Here is a 26,996-nt window from a genome sequence, read left to right on the forward strand (position 1 = left end):
ACAAAATGCCTCCATCATATGGGGCTTCTTTGTCTAAAGTAACTTTTAAAGACCTGGGGCTCAATTCTGTTTCTATGAAAATATGAAATGAAAACTTTTATAAAGGAGAAAACTGTGAAATGAAAAAAATAAAGGAAATATTTTGCCTGGGTCTTACTTTAAAAATAAAAAGGAAATATTTTTCATTTAAATTTTTCATAGAACAAGAATCCAGTGGCAGGTCTAATTCTTCGACACGTAAATTTTTTGTTATATTTTAAGCTTTAAAAATATCAAAAGTTTTATTTACTAAGAGCCTAAACAAAAATTTGGTGTTTTTGAATAATTTTTGACTCAAATAATTCTTGCCCGAAGTTGCCTCATGGGCCTGCTAATGTAATTTGAGGTGGACTTGTTCTCTTTACACCAAAGAACGTAACAATTTATAATATTATTTTTTTTAATTAGTTTTAAAAAATAATGTTAATATTAGCCAATCTTTTATATTATGGATATGCTTAGGGTGTCCATGATGATTTTTAGGTTATGGCCGAATCATGGGCGCTATGAACTTTATATTATATATTTGAATACTGGACTATATAGTAGACACTCTAAGCATATCCGGTATGCCATATGATCCAATGACTTCCCCCGATGACGTAATTACAGCTTAAAATACTCAAGAAATACAACTTTTACAAGGTCTGTCTTTTGTTTTCTATATTTTTTGATATATATTCACACAATAATTATTTCAAAAACTTTTTGTTTCGCACGTACAACATCTCCTTAATATATTAGTGTCGAAAAGCCCACAAAAAATATTTGTTTACATCCGGAAAAAACGAAATTCTGGGTAAAACTCGTAAAAACTTATTTTGAGCTATATCTCAAGAACAAGAGCTGATGGAGAAAAACCGCGACCGAATTTGAAAATAACTCACCGAATTCATTTAGAAACAACAAAAACTTCTGTTGAAACAAAAGTCGTGTTGACCAGTGTAATAATTGTAATGGTGTAACTCTGGTTTTATAATTTTGGAGAGTTTTGTTTACAAGTTTTTGCAAGGAAAATTTTTCTTGTAAGAATTTGCAAGTTTGATCAGCTGATTTAATTTCGAATGTTTTGTGGTGGACTTTTTGGCAAAAACATAAGCAAACGTTTGTTTATTAAAATAAATATAAATAAAAAAGGGAAAAAAATTAATAAATTATGGAAAACGGTAAAGTAAGTAAAATAACTTATTTTATATTTTGTGTTGGCTATTTTTTTATTTTAGAGGTAATAAATCCCAGTAAAAAGCGGTGCATCCATAGAGTAGGAGATACACAATGTAGACGTCCAGGTATTCCCAACGATATCAATAAATATCAGGGTTCAAAAGCCAGCATCTAAAACATTAGCATTAGCTGTACACTTCAACTGCTACACAATATTGACACACACGGCTAAGTAAGCAACAAAACGCATATTTATTTTTGTACATTTTTGCTTATTTCGTTTTTTACGCCTACTCTTTTTTGCGTTAGGCATAATCGACAACCACGCTACATATTTAGCAGTCGGCTGACCATTCGTAAGAACGAATTAGCATCCGAGGGTGGTTTTTTGATTAGAGTTGCCAACGCAGTAATAAAAAAGGTGTCATTTAATGTCAAAATGCCTCCATCATATGGTAGAACCTAAAGAATACTAATTATTATTGTTTAAAAATAAAAAAAAATATATTTTGAACGGCTTCACCAAAAATTCACATGTCCTTTGAACGAAAAAGTGGAATTAATTATATCGTGATTTTTAATGCATTACACTGGTAACCCTGATCTCAAAAACAATTGTTTGCTGAAAACATGGCTAAGCCGTTGAAACTTTGTTGCTTATTCTCTTTTCTGACATGTGTTGAACATGTGTGGTGCAAAATATGGGTATGAGTGCGAGATGCTATTTTATTAAAGCGACAATATCAAATAGCATCAGCATCGCTAGCAATATTTTTGTGAAATTTGTTGCTACATGTTGCCGATGTTCATTGTGGCTAAACATATTTCGAAGAAATTTTAGCAGGCAAAGCTGCAAATATTCGGTGCTTTTGCTAATATGGCGTTAGCATTTTAAACCCTGATAAATATGTATGCCAAACATCGCACTGCGTTCCATTTAATTTTAAATGGAAAATAAAAAATTGTAAATACCTTCAATTGTTGAATTTAATATTTTCCGCCAACTTCTTCATGTTTATCAAATCAGCTGTGTTATAAGCATAGTACACACTGACCAACGAAACTGGCAGTCATCGAGATCTATTTTCTTTAATATCAATGTCTAGCTGAATAATTACTTTCCTAATCTTTAAATATTACTTTGTATACTAAATATTTTTAGCTAAACAAAAGTTTTTATTTGCCATATTAACAATAAACAGATAGGCCACAAACATAGACTAATAATAGTATAAAGAAAGAAATCAGAACAACAAGAATCTACTAATTTTTACAATTTTTTTTGATAACATAAAGGTAAAAATGTTATCGTAGTAGTAGCTTCTTTCAGGTTCTGCAACAGAGAAAATATATGGGTAATCTTGGCCGCATTTACATCCTCATATAAAAATATTCATAATAATATAGCAATTTACCAAAAAAATTTTGCTGCGCAGTTTACGTAAGGGCAACACCTAAAAAACAAACACATTACAATTTCTCTGTCTATACATTTATTTGTCTATGCCACAAACAAGTATGCAAAGAATGAATATTTAACCCTTTCGGTGATTCTAAGCCATATGGCATAACCAGTTTTTGAAGCCCGTTTTAAGGCAAAATACTTATGGGCACTCTTTTTTTAATTGTTTTGTATTTTTCCCTGATGTGTTATCTAAAAATAATTCGACAAAAATGATTGGTGGACCCTATACATTGTTATGTCTCAAAGAGCAAGCGCTCCTCGTTCGATTTAAAATTTGCATGAAAATACCATCTTATAATTTTATATATTTTATTAACAAAAATATTTTTTTGTTTACTTTTTGTATTTAATTTAGTAGATAATCATTGCCTTAATAATTAGAACGAAAAAAAGATCCGAAATATAGTTCAATGGAGCTGCCAGATTTTTTATATTTCATACTATGCCATATGGCATAGATTTTTCCCAACGGAAATGTTTCACTTTGTTTGACTCCTAGATCTTCTATTGTAAAACCCCTAGATCTTCTATAAGAAGACCTCCAGATCTTGTATAAATAGACCTCCAGGTCTTCTATAAGAAGACCTCCAGATCTTGTATAAGTAGACCTCCAGGTCTTCTATACGAAGACTTCCAGGTCTTCTATAAGGAAACCTCCAGATCCACCATAGAAAACCTCCAGATGATGTATAACAATTCTTGCAGATTTTCTAAAATAACTCCTCCAGATATTATATAAGATGGCCCCCACGTCTTCTACAAGCTGACCTCCAGCCATTCTATAGGATGACATTTAGGTGTTCTATAAGAAGTCCTTCAGATCTGCTATATGAAGACATTCAGGTCTTCTATAAGAAGTCCTCCAGTTTTTCTATAAGTAGGCCTCAAATCTTCCATAAGAAGACCCTAGGTTTTCTATAAGAAGACCCTAGCTTTACTATAAGAAGACCCTAGGTCTTCTATAAGAGGCTTTAAATGTTCTAAAAGAAGACCTTCAGATATTCTATAAGAAGACCTTCTGTGTGAAGACCCCCAAATCTTCTAATAGTAGACCTCCAGATATTCTATGAAAAACCTTCATGTCTTCTATAAGTAGACCTCCTGGTCTTCAATGAGAATATCTTATGCTTTTCTATAAGAAGGGCCCCTGCTCTTCTATGAGAAGACCATCTGGTTTTTTTATAAGAAGGTCTCCTGCTCTTCTATGAGAAGACGTCCTGCTCTTCTATGAGCAGACCTCCTGCTCTTATATAAGAAGACCTTCTTCTCTTCTATAAGAATACCTCCTACCCTTCTATATGCAAACGTCCTTCTCTTCTACGAGAAGACGTCCTGCTCTTCTATGAGCAGACCTCCTTCTCTTCTATAAGAATACCTCCCGGCTTCTATATGGAAACGTCCTGCTCTTCTATGAGCAGACCTCCTGCCTTATATAAGAAGACCTCCTTCTCTTCTATAAGAATACCTCCTGCCCTTCTATATGCAAACATCCTTCTCTTCTACGAGAAGACGCCCTGCTCTTCTATGAGCAGACCTCCTGCTCTTGTATAAGAAGTCCTCCTTCTCTTCTATAAGAAGACCTCCTGCCCTTCTATATGCAAACGTCCTGCTCTTATATGAAAAGACGTCCTGCTCTTCTATCAGAAGACGTCCTGCCCTTCTATATGCAAACGTCCTGCTCTTCTGTGAAAAGACGTCCTGCTCTTCAAGGAGAGGACCTCCTGCTCTTCTATAAGAAGACCTCTTGCTCTACTAAAAGAAGACCTAATGCTCTTCTATAAGAAGACCTCCTGCCCTTCTATATGCAAACGTCCTGCTCTTCTATGTGAAAACATCCTGTCCTTCTATGAGACGACCTTTTGCTCTTCCAGGAGAAGACATCCTGCCCTTCTATGAGAGGACCCTCTGCTCTTTTATGAGAAGACGTCCTGCTCTTCTATAAGAAGACCTCTTCCTCTTCTATAAGATGGAATTTAATTAAAAACTTGAATATTTTAGTTTTTTTTTTCTTTAAATACATTCTATGCCATATGGCATAGTGTCCAAAAACCACTTTTCCAAACAAAATGGTAAAGAATTAGTTTTGATTATTCATATAGTGGCCTAAGTATATATAAAATTGGAAAAATATATTTTTCAGATCAAAAACAAAAAAGAAGCACCTAAAGGGTTAACTTAATATATATTATCGGAAAATGAACCAATATAAAACAGTCTAATTTTCGCTTTGAAAACATCAAAATACCTCCGGAATGTATAGTGCAATGCATATTTTGAAACTGCCTACAATAGAGCTCTGTTTCCTCTGTCAATAGTATTGGAATTACTTAAATAAAATGAAAACCCCTACTTGAGAAGCTGATATACCGTATGATTGGGTACTATGCGTTGCATACTACGGTCAGCGGAAGTTTTTTGTTGTAATAATTACGCGGATATATCTACATTTATTAGTGCATGAAGTCAGCAACATGAACTCTGCTTTTGACAGAATAGTACATACGAAAAAAATTGTAATCAGCTTTGGCATACCTTATATTCATTGTATCATGAATTTCAATAAATGCGCTCATAAAAATATAATTTAAACATTTTTCCTTTATAAGTTTGTCAAGAAATTAAAAAATAGAGTTTCTTGCAGGTTCTGGAACAGATCAATAAAGTGACTTAGTATAATCATAGACTAATAAATATATAATAAACTAGCTGAACCTGGTGTGCTTCGCTACGCCGAATAAGGTAAAATATATTTTGATACATTTATTTGTAGGCCAATTTTCGTCACACATTCCAATTTTCGTTAAAATCGGGTATATATAGCGTGTTTGGTCCATCAAATACATTAAATCGGACGAAAATATATATGTAAGCTATATCCAAATCTGAACCGATTTCAATATAAATTTGAAAATTTATTTCTAGGCTCTATTCCGTCACACATTCCAAATTTCATTGAAATTGGACATACATAGCGTGTTTACTGCGTAAAATACATTATATCGGCCAAAAATATATATGGGAGCTATATCCGAATCTGAACCGATTTCAATATAATGTGGCCAATTTATTTCTAGACCAAAATCCTTCAATCATCCAAAATTTGGAGACATTTTCTGTTACTATTCTTTAGATATTTGCATAAAAAATCTAAATTTTTAGAGATACCTCCGATTCTGATGCTCTATCTCCGGATCAACGCGGAATTTCAGAAATTTTTATAGCCTATGTTACTTTCAGGCCATGTAGTGATATAATCTGAAATTTTTAGGAAGATCTGTTCAGTGGTTTTTGCCTCCATAAACATCAAAGAAACAAACACACATACAAACAAACGTACAAACATTTTTCTACTTTATATATATACCCACCATACCATTGCTATCGAAAACGATATCGATTTCGAATGTTTCTCGATAGTTTTGCGGATATTTTGTTCGAGAACGACACACGAGAATGAATTGAAAACGATTCATTCGTCGCTCAGTTTGTGGCAGGAAAACCTTCGATTTAGAATATCGGCAATAATATTATTAGCGAATGAATGACGATAGTTTCTACGATAGTGGCGAAAAACATTTTTTGTCGAGTTTCTTGATTTTTTTGTTATGTACCTTTTCCGTTATTATTTCATTGTTATGTTTGCGGCTCGATATATAACTGTTGATAAACATTGTTGTCTTGTGTTTGGCAACCTACCCATCTGTTGTCTTTATCATCACTTATTTTTTATATTATACGTATATCGAAATTATTTGAAAAAAGCAAATGGGATTTTTTTTACATACAAAATAAAATAATTTTTTGAAACAAAAAAAATCAAAGTAAAACATGTTTCTCGAAACAATTTTTCTTGTGTAGAAAAAATCATTCACCAAATGTTCGAAAATGATATCGTTTTCGAACTTTTGTCGAACAAAAAACAACGTGCTTCTGTGCACACGAAAAACATTTGCCAAACATTCGACAGTGATAGTAAGTTTACATTTAGGAAATCCAATCGATTTCAACTGTCAATTCCATTGATTAAACGTCAAACGAAATCCAATGGATTTCAGATGAGTTTTCATTTGACGTATACGCAAAGGAATTGACAGTTAAAATCGAGTGGATTTCGTAAATGTAAACCAAGCATGACAGTCGTTTTCGAAAGTTGCGCCGAACATTCGAATAATATCAGCAATTGGTATGGGGGGTAGATGTATTGTAATGTGTTTGTTTTTTTCTAGGTGTCGCTTTTACGGAAATTGCACAGCATTTTCACTAATTGCACAATGTTTTGGGGTATATTGTAAATTTTTTTGAATATTTGTATATGAGGAAGTAGGTGCTGCCAAGATTACCCACACATTAGGTCTGTTCGATAACCCAAAAGTTTGTATAAACTTTTACAAAACGCTGTTCGATAACAAACTTGTTCAGTAAAAGAGAAATAAGAAGTAGTTGCAAGTACTTGCAAATACTTTTTACTTGCTAAGTTATCAAACAGGCCTATTGTCTTTTACCAGAATAAATATTTTAAAAATTGAGTGCATAGGCCACTTACTGAATTCACACTCATTGAGAGAATTTTGGTGAGAGGATGTCTTTGCCTATACTTTTATTAGTATATGGATTAATGTTAAAAATGGCAAAAGAGGGAACGTAAAAATGGCTCTCTCATGACCAGTTTTACAGAAAAGTAAAGGAACGAAAAAATGGTAGATATGTAGTGCGATTCTCTAACGCATTTTTTAGCTACCGACAAAAATCGGTAAAATTAAAACGCAAAATTATGAATGAAAAATATGAATTAAAGTTGGCAACATTGTTGATATCCGTAGGACTTCTTCTTTATTTGCCTATTCGTTTTTCGAATTTTGGCGATCAATGCAATTATATACATACATATTATATCTGTTACATTATAAATTTCATTTTAGTGTTTACAAATTTCTTATTATATCAGCAAATGACTCTCTGTTTCGGCTTTCGCTGAGAAGATTCCCAACATCTTGGATACCTGTATGTTATTAATCCATATCATTTCCTTTCTTCTTCTTGTGGGTCTTCCTTCAATTTTTGTTCGGATTATATTTTGGTGTAGCTTATATTTGTTGTTTCGCATTATATGACCAAGATAAGCAGTTTTTTTATTATATGGATTATTTCCTTTTCCTTTGTGATACCTCACTGTTCCAAACAAACAAATTTTCAATATTCTTCTGTATGCCACATTTCAAAAGCTTCTAGTTTTTATACCCTAACCACAATGTGGAAAAGGGTATTATAAGTTTGTTTTGGTAAAAATTCATGTAACATCTCGAAATATTCGTCGGAGACCCCCAATGTGGTATACCAATCTTCATATCTCGACGAGATAAATCGATCTTGAGATGTGTGTCTGTCCGTCCGTCCGTCCGTCTGTCCATTATAAATTGTAAACACGCTCCAGGTCGCAATTATGGACCGATCGTCACGAAATTTGGTATGGAGGTCGGGTTCAGATTAGAATAGATCCCTATTCTTATTGGTGATGATCGTGAAATATTTAGCGGGTGAAATGGACCAAAAACATAATATTTATCCAATTTTCTAGCGGCTCTGTAGGTTTCAATAATAGTCCGATCAACGCGTAATTTTAAATAAGGTAAGAGTATATCACAAAGGACAAGCTTGCAATTTGAGATGGCGATCGGATAATATTTAGAGGGTTAAATGGACCAAAACTTTTGTGTGAAAATTGTGAAAATTTTTAATATACAGCTTATATCTTAATTCCTGGAAGTGACATTCCGGACAAGTGAGATATACTTGAAAGTGGAACGCTTGACCTTTCAATTGATGCCAATTATGTTGGTGTGCATGATCAGATAACAGAGTTACAGCCTAATATATTCCGTTATTTGTTTGTATTGTAATAATAAACTCGCTAGAAGTCGCAATTATACATCAATAGTCACGAAATTTTGCACCGGGTAAGAGTATAGGTCGAAAAAGATGCCTACAATTTTGAATGATGATCTGATATTCTTTAGCGGGTGAAATGGACCATTACTTTTGTATGAAAATATAAAAATTTTATTTTTGGTCGATATTTAATTTCCTTGAGGACATATACGAGGGCAGTTCGGAAACTTCTTAGCCTAGCACAAAAAGCGCGGTATAAACAGAAAAAAGTTAAGTGTTTTGGAAACTTCCATCTCTGTTATGAACACATGTTAAATTTTGTTTCGATCTGGCAACTCCTTCATATAGAAGCAGGTGTTCAAAAAAGACGCATCCGCAATTTTTTTACAATCGAAAAATTAGAAATTCGTGCTGTCATTAAATATTTACATAAAAAAGGTTTATCGGGACAAGAAAGTCAATGTGTTAGGTGAAAGTGCTCCTTCATATGCAACAGTAAAAAATTGGGTTGCTGAATTTAAACGTGGTCGTACAAGCATTGAAGATGATCCACGTAGTGGACGTCCAAAAACAGCAACAACAACAGAAATTGTAGCCAAAGTGCATGATATGGTATTAAATGATCGACGAATAAAAGTGCGTGAAATTGCTAATATCATGGGCATCTCAAATGATCGAGTCCATTTAATTTTGCATGAAGAACTACAGATGAAAAAGCTTTCTGCAAGATGGGTGCCGCATTTGTTAACAGTCGATCAAAAACGCATAAGAATGAACATTTCTCAAGCTTGTTTGGATCGTTTTAAGCGAAATAAAATGGATTTTAAGCGTCGTTTTATAACTGTTGATGAGACATGGATCCACCACTATACTCCAGAGACAAAAGAACAATCCAAACAATAGACTGAAGCTGGAGGAAGTGCCCCAAAGAAGGCAAAAAAAATTCAATCGGCTGGTAAGGTTATGGCAACGGTTTTTTGGGACTTCAAAGGTATTTTATTGATTGACTATCTGCAAAAGGGTAAAACAATAAATTCAGAGTACTATTGCAACCTTTTGGATCAATTAAATGTACAAATTCGAGAAAAACGTCCTGGCTTACAACACAAAAAAATAATTTTTCATCAAGACAACGTACCAGCGCACAAGAGTGTTTTAACAATGGCTAAAATCAACGAATTAAAGTACGAGTTGCTTGACCACCCACATTATTCTCCTGATGTTGCTCCCAGTGACTTTTACTTGTTCCCAAATCTAAAAAATTTCCTTGCTGGCAAGCGTTTTACCTCAAACCAGTTGTAAACCACTATTTTGAAGACCTTGAGGAAAACTATTTTAATCAAGGGATAGAATTACTAGAAATGCGTTGGACTAAGTGTATTGAAGTTTCAGGAGATTATATTGAAAAATAAAAATATTTTTGAAAAACTAACTATTCTCTTTCATTAATAGGCTAAGAAGTTTCCGAACCGCCCTCGTATATATCGCAAAGTAGCCTTCATATGGAAAAATACTACTGACCTTTCCTCTGATGTAAATTGCAATAAAGTGTTTGCGGGCCTACTGCCTAATACTTTTATCCCATGCTACATATTGCCTCTCCAAAAGTTTATCTAACACCACGAAATATTCGTCCTAGACCCCTTATTTGGTATGCCAAAATTCATATCTCGACGAGATAAAGCGATTTAGCGATGTGTGTCCGTCCATTAAAAATTGTAAACAAGCTTAAGGCCGCAATCATGGACCGATTGTAACGAATTTTTTAAGGAGGTTGGGTTCGGGCCAGAATAGAAATGATTAGTTTTTGGTGATGATCGTGAAATGTTCAAGGGATGAAATGGACCAAAAACAATATTTTAACCAATTTTGTAGCGGCTCTTTAGGTCAAAATAATAACGCGCAAAATGTTAAACAAAGTTTGAGTTTATGATGAAGAAGAAGCGTACAAACCAACATGAAAATCAGATAATACTTAGCGGGTTAAATGGACTGAAACTTTTGTGTGAAATTGGTAAAAATTTCAATAACGTAGCGGTTAAACAACGGAAGTAGTAGTACTACATAAGTGTGTTTCATTACATTTTAGTTTGTGTGAACTAAATTTTCCATTCCTGCTACAAAAATGTCTTTTAGGGCGTTTATACTATTGAAGGTTAACCCAGTGGGTTTAAAACATCCAGTGGGTTAATCTCAATCGTTTATATATATGCCTTTGGGAGGATATAAAAGGCAGCTGATTTTTGTTTGTGTATACATACAACAGAAAATCAACAAGAAATCAATATTACTTTATTCATCTAAATTCTAAAAAATTGAAAAATAAATATGTATCTATATGTTGCGAAACGTGTCGAAACAATATTAGGATGTGCATTATACCTACCATGAAATCACATTGTCTGGTGTCTAGGTCATGATGGAACATAATGGAAGATGGTCATCTTCCTTTTTACAGCAAAGCTTAGGCAATAGGTAAAGAGATATGAAATAACGAAAATGCAAGTAAATCGAAATGAGCAGGAGTCGGATTAAAGTGCAACAATTCTATCAAAGAGTGTGCTATGATTATGCGAAGACTTTTCAAGCTGCATGTCAACCCAGTTGAAGCGATGATGAAGATGCCACAGATAAACCCTAGAGTATTGCATTGAAAGCATGTAGCAATCTTTAAAAACAGTCTGACAAAGTGGGACCTGCATCAAACGGTAATTGTCAAGTTAATGGAGAAACTCGCTTCCATTGGAATGTTGGAAGTTTATGACGTCCGGAAGAGCGATGTTCTTCAAAGGGAAATATAAGGTGGTGTCAATGTCATTACCTAAATCTCATCTTTATACATGTATCTCTTTTGATATACAATAAATAATAAAGATCGCCAAAATGTAGAGTTATTGAAACTTCAAATATTTATTTTATTTATAAATAAATTATTGGAATCAGAAAATTATTGCCGTATGTGGTTTTTGGTACTTCGGCGACCTGCATTTGTTGGGATGTATTAGAAAGGGTCGACACCATTACGCTATCCGTATCGTCAGATGCTTGGCAAACGACTGCAAATGTATGAAGTATTCAGGTATATGATGGAAAACGATTCGACTTGTTTTGCCATAAATCGAAATCGTATATCTCCAATTTTGGTGAATATTTTAATGAAACTGAAAATGGATTTTAAAAATATTATTCAAATAAGGGGCCTTTGCGAAGCAAAACTATATATCATCAACGGCACTCGATTCGGTTTTCATCACATACCCGATTGTGTTTCATAACGCAGTAACACTTAACAAATGCGAAGCTATGTGTTAAAAACGTCATAATTGAGCATTTTTAAAAGGTAATACGTAGACAGCGGAATCCTATGCAAATGCATATATGGTTAGGATGGTCGTAGAGAAAATCTGATTAGACAGAAACTCATTTTATTACAAAATAAAACGAATTAGGCCCATAAATTTTTGCATATTTTGCATATTCTGCATATCGTGCATATTTTGACATATTTGTACATATCTGCATAAAAAGAGCATATGCAAAACCATATGCAAAAATATATTCAAGGATATGTGGTCTAAATATCCTACCAAAATGGCTGAAATTTGGTATTAAGTCTCCGTTAGGGGTATGCAACTTTACAACTGAAATCTGTCCGCATAGGTCCACGTCTTCATATAGGCCCCATAGAACAGTACCTACAGATATTCGGCATTTTGAAATTTGTAGCCTCAATATCCCACCGAAATGACTGAAAATTGGTATTTAGTCTTCGTTGGGGGTATAAAACACTCCACCTGAAATTTGTCGGCATAGGTCCCAGTCTTCATATAGCCCCCATAGAATGGGACCTCCCGATTTTCGGTATTTTGAAGGTTGTGGCCTCAATATCCCACCGAAATGACTAAAATTTGGTATTTGGTTTCGTTGGGGATTTAAAACTTCCCACCAGAAATTTCTCGGTATAGGTTCACGTCTTCATATAGCCCCCATAAAACGGTACCTCCGGGTTTCTGGTATTTCGAAGGTTGTGGCCTCAATATCCCTCCGAAAAGGCTAAAATTTGATATTAAGTATTCCTTGAGGGTATTAAACTTTCCACCTAAAATTTCTCGATATAGGTTTACGTCTTAATATAGCCCCCATAGAATGGTACCTCCCGATATTCGGTATTGTGAAGGTTGTGGCCTCAATATCCCACCGATATGAAATTTGGCATTTTGTCTTCGATGCACAGTGGTTCCGCCCGTGGACAAAAATCTAAAAATTTATAGCGACAAATTTTATTGCGATTGAAATAAATATTCTCTAAACATATCAAATTTTTAACAACCATCTTAATTTTTGTAAATTTACAGCGGTTATACACCAAGTTAAGTCGAAGAAGTTGTGATTTGTATGTGAGGCCTTAAAAACGAAAAATACATCGGCAAAGCATTCGTAGGTTATGAGTAAAATTATAAAAAATTGGAGATGTAAATGTGCAATTTTCAAAATGATTTTTTTGTAGAATGCAGGGGATAGTCTCTGGTTTACGATTAAAAAAAGTCCAGCTGCCCACATCTGCCACCCCCTAAGTTATTTCTCTTACACCACGCCCGTAAAATCGTCAAAATTCCGAAAATCGGGAGGTACGTTTATATGTGAGCTATACCTAAACTTGGACCTATAATGAACATTTTTGGCAAGGAGTTATTTTGCTCACTCAGAATTAAAAATGCAAAATTACAGCCAAATCGGTTGGAAAATGTGGGTAATATCGTCAAAATTTCGAAAATCGGGAGGTACGTTTATATGAGGGCTATGCCTAAACATAGACCGATATTGACCATTTTTTGCATGAAGGTATTTGGTTCACTCAGAACTCAAAATGCTAAATTACAGCCAAATCAGTTGGAAAATTTCGCTAAAATTTTCAAAATACCGAAAATCTGAGGGTACACTTATATGGCGGCTATACCTAAACGTGGACCTATATTGAATATTTTTTGCAAGTAGGTAGTTTATTCACTCAGAACTCAAAATGCAAAATAACATCCAAATCGGTTGGTTAATTTGGCCAAAATCGTCAAAATACCACAAATCGGGCGGTACCTTTCTATGGGATCTATACCCAAATATGGACCTACATCCACTAAAAATGGTTCTCTATATTTTTGGCTTGTTATAAACCTACGTTTAAAATTTGGAGGCGGTAGCTCGATCAGAACTATTTTTGGCACTCTTTTCCATACAAGTGGGACCACTGTGCGATGTGGGTATAAAACTTTCCACTTGAAATTTGTTGGTATAGGTCCACGTCCTCATATAGCCCCCATAGAACAGTACCTCCCCATTTTAGGTATTTTGAAGGTTGTGGTCTCAATATCCCTCCGGAATGGCTGAAATTTGGTATTAAGTCTTCCTTGGGGGTAAAAATTTTTCCACCCAATATTTGTCGGTTTAGGTTCAGGCCTTCATTTAGCCCCCATAGAGCGATACCTCCCGATTTTCGGTATTTTGAAGGTTGTGGCTGTAGTTATACATTTCTCTATTTTATTGACTTGTCTGACGAGAATTTTAAACAAAAAAATTGTACACACAAACATTTTTGTACCTATTATTGAAATATTTGTTGCATAAGAAAATATGTAAAATGCATAACTTTTGCATATGCAAAAATATATGCATTTTGCATAATTTTGCATATGTCATATGTTTCGATTGCAATGTAATCAGAAGCCAAAAATATGCCCAGTCTCAAAATTTTAGATAAATCGGACCAAAAATAGAGGTTGCATAAAATTCCGCTGTCTAGTAATAAGCAAGAATGTATGATTTTTATTTCTGATGCATTTAGTTGAATTTTCGAGGAACAATGCATTGGTGCGCAACTGAAATATTTTGACAAAGTTTAACAACCCATTATCAAACTGTTTCTAATCGTCTCCATCCCCTATCCATGGCGGCAGGATATTACCATCTTGTTGTAACATTAACTCCTTTTCACATGACATGTTGGGCATTGAAAATGTTTAATCAGTTGGGGACAATTTTGGCCGCGATCTGTAAGATTGATTCCGGCATTGCATTGGAATGAATCTCGAAAAAGAAGACGGAGCAAACAGTTTCCTCCTATCATGGGTTTTTATTGTTGTTTTAGCCACGCAATTATGTTCGCTCGTGTATTGTTTCAGTTATCCGGTTCCTCTGTATCCAGACTCAAAAAATCTGCAACTTGCATTGGTTGCGTCCTTAAAGAACCGGAGGGGTTAGTCAGGCAGCGGAACAAATGCAGCATGTCGAGTGGTCGCAATCCACATGTCGGGAAATTGTTGGGTATAGTGGCATCAATTCTGGCCTTGGCAGCAGGGGTTCTTTTACTGCGATGGATGTGGATGGTCTCCAAATACGGCATTCGCACAGTATCTCTGTTATTCAAGCTGCCTGATAGGCTCGTTGGTCTAGATGTTCTCATTCTCATAACTTTGGACCTTTCTCTATCTAGAGCAAGAAGATCTCTCCTGTCTATTAAATTGTGGCAGAGATGATCATCGCGACAACACCAAAGCAAGTACCTCATAAAGAACATCCTGTTGTATTGATGCGTAAAACCTACGTCTCCTCATGGTTCACTGATGTCATGCATTCGTGCTGCAGTCCTCAGAGCGACATTCTGTCAGGTTTGAATATTCTATGATTTACATTCCACGTCTGCGCCGTATAGCTTACACAAACCGGCTTATTACTTTGTAAAAGGACAACAAGGTTTCTTTGTTAGCACCCAAATGCTGCCGGCCAGCGACTCGAAGACCTTGTTCCTACTTCTGATCTTATTGCAAATAGTTGTGGCTTGCGCGAACATGCTATCGAACGTTGAACCAAATATCTTGGAGTAGTTAATTGTCAGAATCGTGAATGGGTTCTTGTTGTTTGTGATGCTTGTTGAATGTGATAGTAACTGTTGGTACACAACAATTTACGATCGACTTTTCCTTCTCCTGCGAAAAAAAGGAAGTTCTATTTTATTTTGTTATTGAAAAAATATTTATTTATATACGTCTTTGCGAATTCATCTCAATTTTTTCAGGAAATGTATTTCTGTTTTTGTGTAAACAAACAAAATGTAAACAAATGCTTTGTGAAAACGCTTGCAACATTTCGTACAATAGAAAATGAGTTGAATTTTTTTTAGTACAAAAACAGTGTTGGATTACATTAGTACTCAGATTTCGTGCAGGATCTCAAACAAATCCGGTCATGAGAAGATTTAAATTTGTGTGGTAAATCTTGATGAAGTTGACCGGATTAAGCAGTTAAATCCCGATAATGAAGGTTAACCCCGAAAAAGCTATAATATAAACAGCATATTTGTCATGCTAAATAAGTTTTTGGTTTTGGTCATAATTATTATACATTACATCTCGGATATTTGATAATTAAATTTTCACAATCATTGAAAAGAAGTTCCGTAGAGAGCGATGTCCAGGGATAGTGGTATAGGGTATCCCATGGTCGGCTCCGTCCGACTATAGACTTTTCTTACTTGTTTAATATCTGTTGCCTTTAAGGTCCAAACTTCGACAGCGTATAACAGAACTGACCATACATATGTTTTCATGTATCGCAGCTTGGTTTTTATGTTTATATCATGGCTGGTAAAGATTTTTTTGTACTTGATGACGGCTTCCCTCGCCATTTCAATTCGGCATCTTATTTCGGATGAGTTATCCAGCTTGTCATTGATCACTGCACCGAGATATTTAAAGCTGTATACTATCTCTATTGGTGTATCTTTTATTGTTAGTGTGAAAGGGGGACAGCGGTTTTCTTTGCTCACAATCATATATTTTGTTTTCTTAATATTGATTTTTAACCCATACAACTCGCTTTTTTCTACCAGCCTATTTAAGAGATATTGAATACCTGACATGCTGTCAGCAAAGATTGTTGTGTCGTCTGCATATCTTATATTGTTGAGGAAAGCGCCATTTACAAATATTCCTTTCCGAACATCTTTAATTGATTCCTGAAATATTCTTTCGGTGTATACTTTGAATAGTAAAGGTGACAATATACATCCTTGCCTAACACCTTTAGATATTATTATATCTTCAGTCATCTCTCCTGTGCCGTCTGTTACCAATATAAACTTTTTATGCAGCCAATTTCCTATTGTTCGTTACCAATAGATGCAAGGATTTCTGCAAGTTTATCGTGTTTGACTGTATCAAATGCTTTTTCATAGTCTATAAAGCAAATATAAACGCCTTTATGAGCATTTTTACATTTTTGAAGAAGAACTTCAATTGAAAAAAGCGTTTCACGTGTTCCCATTCCTTTTTTAAAGCCGAATTGAGAGAATCCCATAACATTTTCACATCTTTTATATATCCTGCCATGAATTATCTTGAGAAAAATTTTAAGAGCATGGCTCATAAGACTAATTAGTCTATAATCGTTGCATGTGTTTGGATGTCTAGTAATAGCTATGAACGTAGATTCTAGTCAGTCCTGTGGATATTTACCGGTTTCATATATGCAATTAAAAAGCTTTACAAGTATGTTGATATTATCGCCTTCAATCAGTTTAAGAATTTCAGATGGAATTTCATCTGTACCACATGCTTTCTTAATTTTTAAAGATTTAATAGCAGCTTCAGCTTCGTGTTTAGTTATCGGAGTTCCTACTTGTGGTTCGGGTTCCATTATGTCGAAGTTTGATCTGTTTTCATCTGTATAAAGAGAGGTTATGTAATTCTGCCATATAGCTTTTTTCTCCGTAATATCAAAAATAGCTTCATTGTTGCTATTGTATAGAACTTTTGGCAATGATTTACGATATATTCCCGCTGCTTCCTTGATTTTTTGTGGAGATTAAAATCGTCATGAAGTTCTTGTAATCTTTCGATCTCCTGACATTGTTTGCTCAGATTATCATTTTTCGCTGCTCTGATTGCAGATTGCACTTCTTTATTTAATTCATGATATAATTCGTAGTTGGAATCTTATATTTTCGACGTTCTTCCATTAGGCCAAGTATTTCTGTAGTCATCCATTCATTCTTCCGTTTTCTTGAATTGCTTCCTAAACTATTATCTGCTATTGATTTTAGCGATTGTTTTACCGACTTCCATATGCTCTATGAGGGCTTTTATTTCTGTTTTTACTGATATCTCATCAAGTTTCTCAACGTTAATTCTCTTACGTATTTTTTTCTTCATATTTGTCCTTAGCTTTGTTTGTAGCTTTGTCATTAGTAATACATGATCGGAGATGGGACGTCCGCTCCTGGATACGTAGAGGTTTTTGTTACAAAAGAGGAATAGCGTTTGTTAATCAATATATAATCGATTTGATTCCTCACTATGTTTGTTGGTCTATCCTGGGGTAACTTCCAGGTATACAGTCTTCTAGGTGGAAGGGAGAAAATTGTGTTTGTAATTTTCATGTTATGTTCCTGACAGAATTGGATCATTCTGCTGTCTCTTTCATTCCTCTCTCCTAGGCCATGTTTTCCCGTAATCCCGGGCACTATATCTTGGCCCACTTTAGCATTGAAGTCGCCTTGAACTATTGTTATTTCATGGTGTTTAGTCAGGTTCATTAAGTATTTGATATCTTCGTAAAACTCTTCGACTTATTCTTTGCTTTTATCGGCGGTAGGTGCATATACTTGTATAATATTTATTTTTAGTGGTCTTGCTTCCAATTGTATATGCATTGTTCTATCACATTTGCTATATTTTCCACATTTTGCTGTATGTTTTTTAGCAATAACTCCAACACCGTTCCTGTGATTTTTATTCATATTTCCTGAATAAAAAATTTTAACATTTTCAGAAACTGTCAGACCACCAGGTTTCGCAGACTCCTAAAATATCGATTTTCAATTTATTCATTTCATTGACGGTACTAGAAAAATTTTCAGATTCATAAAGACTTCGCAAGTTCCATGTACTAATATTCAGAGTATGTTTTGTTTTACCTCCTGGGATTCTTAGCAACCTCGTATGACAGGAGATTGAGGGCCGTAGGACTTAGCGAAAACTTTATTTTGGTTGCTAACTTAGCAATAAATTTCGTTAATTACTGAAATTATACGCATTTTAATTTTACCGATTATTGTCGGTAACCAAAAAATGCGTTACGAAATTCCACTACTGGTAACAATGTTTATACCCTACACCACTATGTGGAGAGGGTATTATATGTTGGTTTTGGCCAAACAGTTGGCCGCCCGTCCGTCCATCTAAACTTTGTAATCACGCTACAGGTCGCAATTTTGTTCGGATCGTCACCAAATTTTGGTGTTGATGGGGGTCGCGGATGGGAAGAAGCCTATTGATTTTGGTGATGGTCAGATAATATTTAGGGGTCGGATATCTCAGCTTCTATAGGGGGTATACCTTTATAACGATGTCAAGTAGGTTGTCGGGACTTTCCAAAAACAAAGACTGGCTATGAAAGTAGAAAATCCCGTCTTTACAATGATGCAAAGTATGTTAGCGTAGTTGGCCAAATAACGGAGATATCGCAATAGTCGGTAATACATCACGTTACAGGTCGTAATTTTGATCGGATCGTCACGAAATTTTGGGTGTTAATGTGGTGCAATGGAATGCACACCCGCCTTGCAAATATCCCTCAGTAATGTTGGCGACATTTTCTGAGTATTTCAGCCTTGTACAACTTCTCTACAAGTGGTGTCTTAGACACGCCTTTCGGACTCGGCGATAAACAGTAGGTCCCATATCTTTGAGTTAATATGAATCGGGGTGCACTCATTGATATGAGGAAGTCCCGCCTGGGATGTTTGTGGAACAATTACAATGGGGGTCCGGGAGGGGAAGTAGACTACTGATTTTGCTGATGGCCAGATAATATTCAGGGGTCGGAATTGGAAAAAACGTATTTGGAGAAAAAGTGAATGTTTTTTTTTCAAACCGAATATCTCAGCTTCTATGAAGGGTATGCCAAAAGCAAATCCTGACAATGAAAGAAGAAAATATCACATTTACAACGATGTAAAGCAGGTTTTTGTAGAAGGTCAAACAATGAAGATATCGCAATAGTCGCTAACGATATCTCAGCTTTGGTTGGGGACTTTCCGAATGCAAAGACTGGCTATGAAAGTAGAAAATCACGCATCGCAATAATCGGTTATGCATCTCATTTTTCCATTTTTTGTAATCACGCTACAGTGTCGCAATTTTGATCCAATCGTCAGGAAATTTTGAGATAACAAGGGAGATATCACAATAGTCGGTAATGTATTTTTCCATTTCTTGTAATCTGTAGCATGATTAGAAAAAATGAAAAAAAGAATTGGTCACAATTTTGATCGGGGCTAATGGGGCTCCCAGAGAGAAATGGACATATTGAGTTTGGTGGTAGTCAGGTAATATTCCCTAAAATAAATGTTTACCAGTGAAAATCTTAACGATATCAATAAATATGTATGGCAAACATCGCACTGCGTTCCATTTAATTTTAAATGGAAAATAAAAAATGGTAGACACCTTCAATTGTTGAATTTAATATTTTCCGCCAACTTCTTCATGTTTATCAAATCAGCTGTGTTATAAACATAGTACACACTGACCAACGAAACTTGCAGTCATCGAGATCTAATTTCTTTAATATCAATGTCTAGCTGAATAATTACTTTCCTAATCTTTAAATAATACTTTGTATACTAAATATTTTTAGCTAAACAAAAGCTTTTATTTGCCAGAAAATTGTAAAAGTACGTTGACTGTCGGTGTTTACCCTGCTATAGACAGATAAAAAACTCATGAGGCCATATTAAAAATAAACAATAAACAGTAGCTTCTTTCAGGTTCTGCAACAGAGAAAATATATGGGTAATCTTGGCCGCATTTACATCCTCATATAAAAATATTCATTAAAATATAGCAATTTATCCAAAAAATTTTGCTGCGCAGTTTACGTAAGGGCAACACCTAAAAAACAAACACAATTTCTCTGTCTATACATTTATTAGTCCATGCCACAAACAATTATGCAAAAAATGAATATTTAACTCAATATATATTGTCGGAAAATGAACCAATATAAAACAGTCTAATTTTCGCATTGAAAACATCAAAATACCTCCAGAATGTACCTATAGTGCAATGCATAGTTTGAAACTGCCGACAATAGAGCTCTGTTTCCTCTGTCAATAGTTTTGGAATTACTTAAATAAAATGAAATACCCTACTTGAGAAGCTGATATACCGTATGTTTGGGTACTATGCGTTGCATACTACGGTCAGCGGAAGTTTTTTGTTGTAATAATTACACGGATATATCTACATTTATTATTGCATGATTTCAGCAACATGAACTCTGCTTTTGACAGAATAGTACATACGAAAAAAATTGTAATCAGCTTTGGCCTACCTTATATTCATTGTATTATGAATTTCAATAAATGCGCTCATAAAAATATATGCTCTGTTTCAGAACTTCAAGAGACCACTACTTTTGAAATTTTGAACATTTTTCCTCAAGAAAAGGTAGCAGCTGACATGTTATGACTGAACTGTTGCTTGCCAGTGTGGCCGTTCACTTTTGTCAAGAGCAGTACACATTGTCAGTTTTGAATGTCGATATTTCGCAGTTATCGATAACTGTCCAACCGTCCAGCAACCACGAAACATTTTGTGGTTGCATGATGAATGACAAAAATGAACGGCCACACTAGCAAGCACCAACAAAGCTGTCATTCAAAACTGGCAATGTGTACTCAGCTTCAGTCAACCACTATTTTTTTCCGATAACATAAAGGAAAACATGTGCTCTGTTCCAGAACCTGCAAGAAGCTACTATTTTTTACTACGATAACATTTTTTCCTTTATGTTATCGAAAAATGTAGTAAAAATTAGTAGATACTTGCAGTACTGGAACAGAGCAATGCTATCGTAGTAAAAAATAGCAGATTCTAGTCTGTGTTTAAACACACAAATTTCTCGGGAAATTAAATTGAGTTTTTTGGAAGAGAGCGGAGAGGAAAGAGCTGCCCAATACTCTTTCCTACGCCCTATTGCCTAAAAACTGAATTTACTTTCCCGAAAAATTTGTGTGTCTAAACACGATAACATTAAGAAAAAAATGTTATCGGGGTAACAAATAGTAGCTTCTTGCAGGTTCTGGAACAGAGCATGAAACAAATAAAATGCCTGTTCCAGAACCTGCAAGAAGCTACTAGTTTTTACTACGATAACATTTTTTCCTTTATGTTATCGAAAAAATAGTAAAAATTAGAAAATTCTTGCAGTACTGGAACAGACCAAAAAATGTACTGAAAATACAAACATTTTCAGAATTAATGGAAAATATGAATGAAAAGTGTGCAATTAAATGTAAAATATACATTCGTTTTTCCTCATGATACAATTGCTCTGTTCCAGAACCTGCAAGAATCCACTATTTTTTACTATGATGACAGTTTTTCCTTTATGTTCCAACGTACTGAAATCTGATTTCGAACAAAATGTACATTTCAACACATTCGAAGATGACGACCGGCCACGCTTGCTAAATTCTAAGCGATTGGGACTGCCAAGGCATAACGTCTTTTTTGTAGACTACCATTACTCGATGCAGATCCAGTTGAACGCGGACTGTAATTCAAAGCCTGGGGATTGCCTCCTGCCGCCAGCAGGGCTGCCTGTGTGAAGTTAAAGCTGCAGCTGTGTTGTAACCACGATTGCATATTGTGCACTGGAATGGCTTTTGATTGTCGTGTGTTTTGATGTGAATTTTCAAATGGTCGATATACACGGGGAGGGAAGGTGTAGAATGATTTAAATTAATCTTCGTTCGTTGTAGCTATTTCTTTTTCTTAGCAAAAGTGTAATATGCAATCGGAATAAGTCTTACCTTCTTGAAAATGCTGCCTCGCAATGAGGACACCGATAACGCCGATCTCCGGTATGCAATTTGGTATGACGATCTCGTGATCTCTTGTGTTTGAAAAGGCGGGCACAGTAGTCACATTTGAATGACAAGTGTTCGGCATGACTCTGTAAAGATAGGAAGCAGACATGCAGGCACACATTATGATTGATCCATTACTGATAACCACTGTGAGTGGTTGGGCTTTCTTTACAAATTTTTTTACACCTCAGAGAGGTGTTGGGGAGCTTTTTTCTGGCGTCGCTGTCAAAAACTGAACCTAAACTGTATGGGTTGCTATCCGCTAGTTGTTGTGGTAGCGCTGGACAACATTGCGCTGCTGCTGCCGCAGTGGTTATTGCTACAGTTAGCTCCTCATATTTTAAGCGCACACACGAACAGATAACTACAACAATTTATAATGATTGGTTTGTTGAGTCCAATTTACATATGCACATTAAATGATTTCGTTTTACGAAATCCTAGAAACAAATGAAGTGTATTTACATCTGTTTTTTGCGTCATTTGCTTACGCACACAATCGCACATGCACACGCCCAGTAGAAAATTGACTCTTCGATGACATTTTCATTGACGATGCGTTGACGAAATTTCCAAAATTGTCATGTACGACAAGTTGCATGACCATATCTTGCAGTGTGTCTCGAACAAAACCGAAAAATTCTTAAAAAGCGTGCTTTGAAATTATTGCACACATGTTTATGCAAAAAGAAAATTTTCTATTTGTAACAAATGTAATAATATAAAATTCGTAAACCGCGTCACGAACTAAACTGTATTTATTATTTATTGCGCATTAACTGGAAAAGGGTAATAGTTCATTTAGACTAGCCATAAATCCTCGACTGGATTTAATAAATCCAGTGCAAATCTCTTTGCATTTAGATATACATTTTGGAGGATTTAAATGGCAGTCAGCTGATGTTCGTTCGCACAATTACCAAGGTAGATGCATCAGCCCATCTAATCGAATTTGAAACGTCAAAAGAATTTTTTGTAAATTGAATTCGTCTACTAATGCTAACTAAAGAGCAAATAAAGAATTATTTTATAGCAGTTTGCCCATATAAAATAAATAAACGAATTATTTTATCGTATAGACATCGTAAATATTAGTCTTGGTTGATTAAAATCAACTTTGTACATCAAAACAAATTTATTTTTTTCGCCTTGTTTACAAATTTTTAAATTTTAAATTATTTTTAGTGTAGCAATTCACCGATGCATCTACCTTGTTTCTTGTGCCAGCTTGCAACTTTTTGTATTTTCCAGCAACATGTTGCAAAAAACAGAGTTGTATACGAGGATTTATGCCAGATTTAAAACAAATCCACTCAATAGGAGGATTTATTTTTGTATGGGAAATCTGGTAGATTTTAGCTGGATTTAGCAAATAAAACCTGATAATGGGCTAAATCCGGCTAATGATGCCATATCTAAATGACCTATAAGTTAGAATAAGTAGATTAAATTGCATTTAAAATAATTGTAATAATTCTTTAAATTCGTGTATTAAGGTCGAAGTCAAAGCAGAGGTTTGAAAATCCCAATATGAAGCTCGGTAAGATTTTAGAAAATATTAGTGGCAATATACAAAATTAATTTATCATAGTTTCCTTTTGCAGAATCCATAAATTAGGATGTGTAGATCGCCCTTCAGTCGGCTGGGGTAGTACGGTGTGCCAAAGTTTGAAGAAAATGGTGACTGGCGGAAATATGGGAGCTAAGTATTATTCATTTAAGATAAAATTTGTAAACATATTAAATTTTATAATTTAATTAAAAAATTGACACACGACAAAATAAATTAAATTGTCTTTAGTTGGGTCATCGATGACTAATAACAAGAGAGTGTCTATGGAACAGTCGTCAACGAAATATGGGGTTTTCAGTCGTCGAAGTTGTCATCAACGAAAAGTAGGGAGTTTTGTCATCGAAGTTGTCTTCAGTGACAACTTCGCTTTCCCTGTCGCTCAAGTTGTCTTACACGAATACTGGGACATTTGTGTGAAAATTTCGTCGATGATTTCACATTGCTGTCTGCAAGGTGTCTTCAGGGATATAGCATTGTCTTAAACGATTCGTCAATGTTGTGTTCAAGACACTTTCTACTGGGCGGATACAATAACACATACACACGCACACAATAATTTTAGTTCCAAAAAATAAGAATTTCACAACACTAATGTTTACCAACTAACTTGACTTAATTCAAAATTAAAAAATATAACTTTTGCATGTTTTTTAACCATTTATTTACACTTTTGTCATCGTTTGAGTATTTCTATTTTTCTACAACACACACAAACCAGTTTATGACGAAAAAGCAGGGTTGCGTATAATACATAGTATGGTGTTTTCGTGCGTTGTTTAGAATAAATGAAGCAGCTATCGTCATTTATTTTTGTATGGTAAATGGCGCAAAATGTTGCCTGTTTTAGTAAATAAATGACGAAACAGTCCTAAAACCTGTTTTTCGTGCTAATGTAAAAAGCACATTGGTCTCTAAAACAGTTTAAAAGACCATAATCAACACACAATAATTTAATTTTTTGTGTGTTTGAAGATGACGAAGCCAACAACAAAGAGCGATATATGTGAGCGATATTTTAAGGAAAAGAAAAACCCTTTCTTTGTTTAAAGACTTATTGCAGCAATGCTCAAGTTCCCGATTCCGCTTGTACCGCCACAGCTTATTTGTGTGGGGTAAAGACCCAAATAATCTCCATTGGTGTAACAGCAAATGTTGCTGCGGGTAATTGCAGCATGAGTATGGATCCCGCAAATCATTTAGAATCCACTGCTGATTGGGCTCAAAAGGCTGGCATGTCCACAGGATTTATAACCACCACTTCGGGTTTATATGCCAAAGTTGCCAGTCGTTTTTGGGAATGTGATGCAGATATTCCTCAAAAAGTTCGTCGCCATGGAACCTGTATGGATATGGCCCAGCAGTTAATTACACAACTTTCATGACGTAATTTCGATGTTATGATGGGTGGTGGCATGGGAAAATTCTTGCCACGTTCTACGCTGGACACTTTTGGGCAGCAATGCAATCAAACAGCTTTAGGCGAATTCTTTAAACAGAAATTACCCACTATGTTGGTGACAATTGTCAAAAAAAAAAAAAAAAACAATCATCACATATCTTAATGTAGGGTATCACATCGTCAGCCCTGTCCCAACTATAGCCTTTGCTCACTTGTTTTAATTTTGTTTTATTAACTCTCGGTTTATTCTTGTTTTTGTTTCTTTTTCCTTCATTGTCAAGTAATCGTCAAAGAAATGGCCATTCACTTTCTACCCGAAGAAAATTTTCTGGTAGCCTGTGGTTGAAGAGAAAGCCATTTTTCTCTCTCTCTCTCTCTCTCTCTCTCTCTTATAAAATTTCTTCCAGTTTTGCCAGTTTTTGGGTAAAGGATCGCTTTACAGATAGGTGAAAATTGGTGAAAATATAGTGTTTCCTCTTTTATAAAATATTATTTTTATTGTTGTTATATATAATGCAGACAAATCTGGATTTGTTTTCGTAAATAAACATTATGGCTTTTTCGGAACCGACAAGAATCTAAAATGTTTTACCACGATAACAATTTTTCCTTTACTGACATGCCTAATACATGACGCAACGTACAACAATTATTTACTTTCTTACTACAACAACGCTCTCTGGGGTTCTCCCGTGGGTATCCATATTTCCCAAATAGGTTAAGGCCGAAATCCCGTTTAAGACTGAAAACCGCGATGAAAACACATAACATATGTTTCATTCGTAGAAACAAATAATTTTCTTTCATAAAAATATATTTTATGTTTTGCTTTTGTTTTCGAAATATAAAACACACACATACATATATACAAAAAATATTATACGTTCTGGCAAAGTTGAATTTATTTAACTTGAAATTTGCTCTGTTCCAGAACCTGCAAGAATCTACTAATTTTTACTACAATAACAATTTTTTCTTTATTTTATCGAAGAAAATAGTAAAAATACTTGCAGTTTTGGAACAGACCAATTGTATACCCTCGCTCATTTACTCAAAGAGTGGCATAACTTAAAAAATGTGTTTTCTGAGTTAGCAATTTCTATTTTTGCCGCGACTTTTACTTTATCTTGTGTCAAATTTTCATGTATATACCTCTAAAAATTAACGTGTGACAGTCATTTACTACGAGTTTGGCATAATTCAGTAAAAATGTTTTTTTTTGTGTTTATTAAGCACTAACACACTTCAAATCATGCTAGATCCTGCACAAAAATTTAGTACTGATATCTGGCTAGCTGTTTGCGAAGTAGGGTCGGGTTATTTTATTTTTTAGGTAATAATCTTTTCAAGTTTGGAAGTCAAATATCGATCGCCAACTTAAAACGCGTTTTTCTCGAAACTGGATTTTTTGAAAAGTGTCACTCTTTGAGTAAATGAGCGATATGTTCTACTTTTTCTCCACAAACGCTTTGTGGATACGGACGTATGTAGGCATGCATCGAAAAAATAGTAGATTCTTGCAGTTATAGAACAGAGCTATAATCTT

The 26,996-nt window shown here is 34.8% G+C and overlaps 1 protein-coding gene across 6 annotated transcripts in view; it reads right to left on the reverse strand.

Moving 5' to 3' along the window:
* LOC141403608 (uncharacterized) overlaps nucleotides 1-26,996 on the reverse strand; it is a 128,532-nt gene that overhangs the window by 61,623 nt on the left and 39,913 nt on the right. For 3 of the 6 annotated variants that reach the window (XM_073986296.1, XM_073986295.1, XM_073986293.1), the window contains 2 exons: nucleotides 22,422-22,564; nucleotides 13,705-22,271 (listed from right to left, as the gene is read on the reverse strand). The exons of 1 other annotated variant lie outside the window; for it this stretch is intronic. In XM_073986296.1, the coding sequence (XP_073842397.1) occupies nucleotides 22,084-22,271; nucleotides 22,422-22,560 (327 nt within the window). In that variant the 5' untranslated portion in view covers nucleotides 22,561-22,564 and the 3' untranslated portion in view covers nucleotides 13,705-22,083. Of the gene's footprint in view, nucleotides 1-13,704; nucleotides 22,272-22,421; nucleotides 22,565-26,996 lie in introns of those variants that run through there. 2 more of the 6 variants (XM_073986292.1, XR_012412863.1) reach the window with 2 other exon arrangements.

The sequence above is a fragment of the Musca autumnalis genome, unplaced genomic scaffold, assembly GCF_047663935.1.
Source record: "Musca autumnalis isolate F117 unplaced genomic scaffold, ASM4766393v1 scaffold_4, whole genome shotgun sequence".
In the NCBI taxonomy this organism is placed as follows: Eukaryota; Metazoa; Arthropoda; class Insecta; order Diptera; family Muscidae; genus Musca; species Musca autumnalis.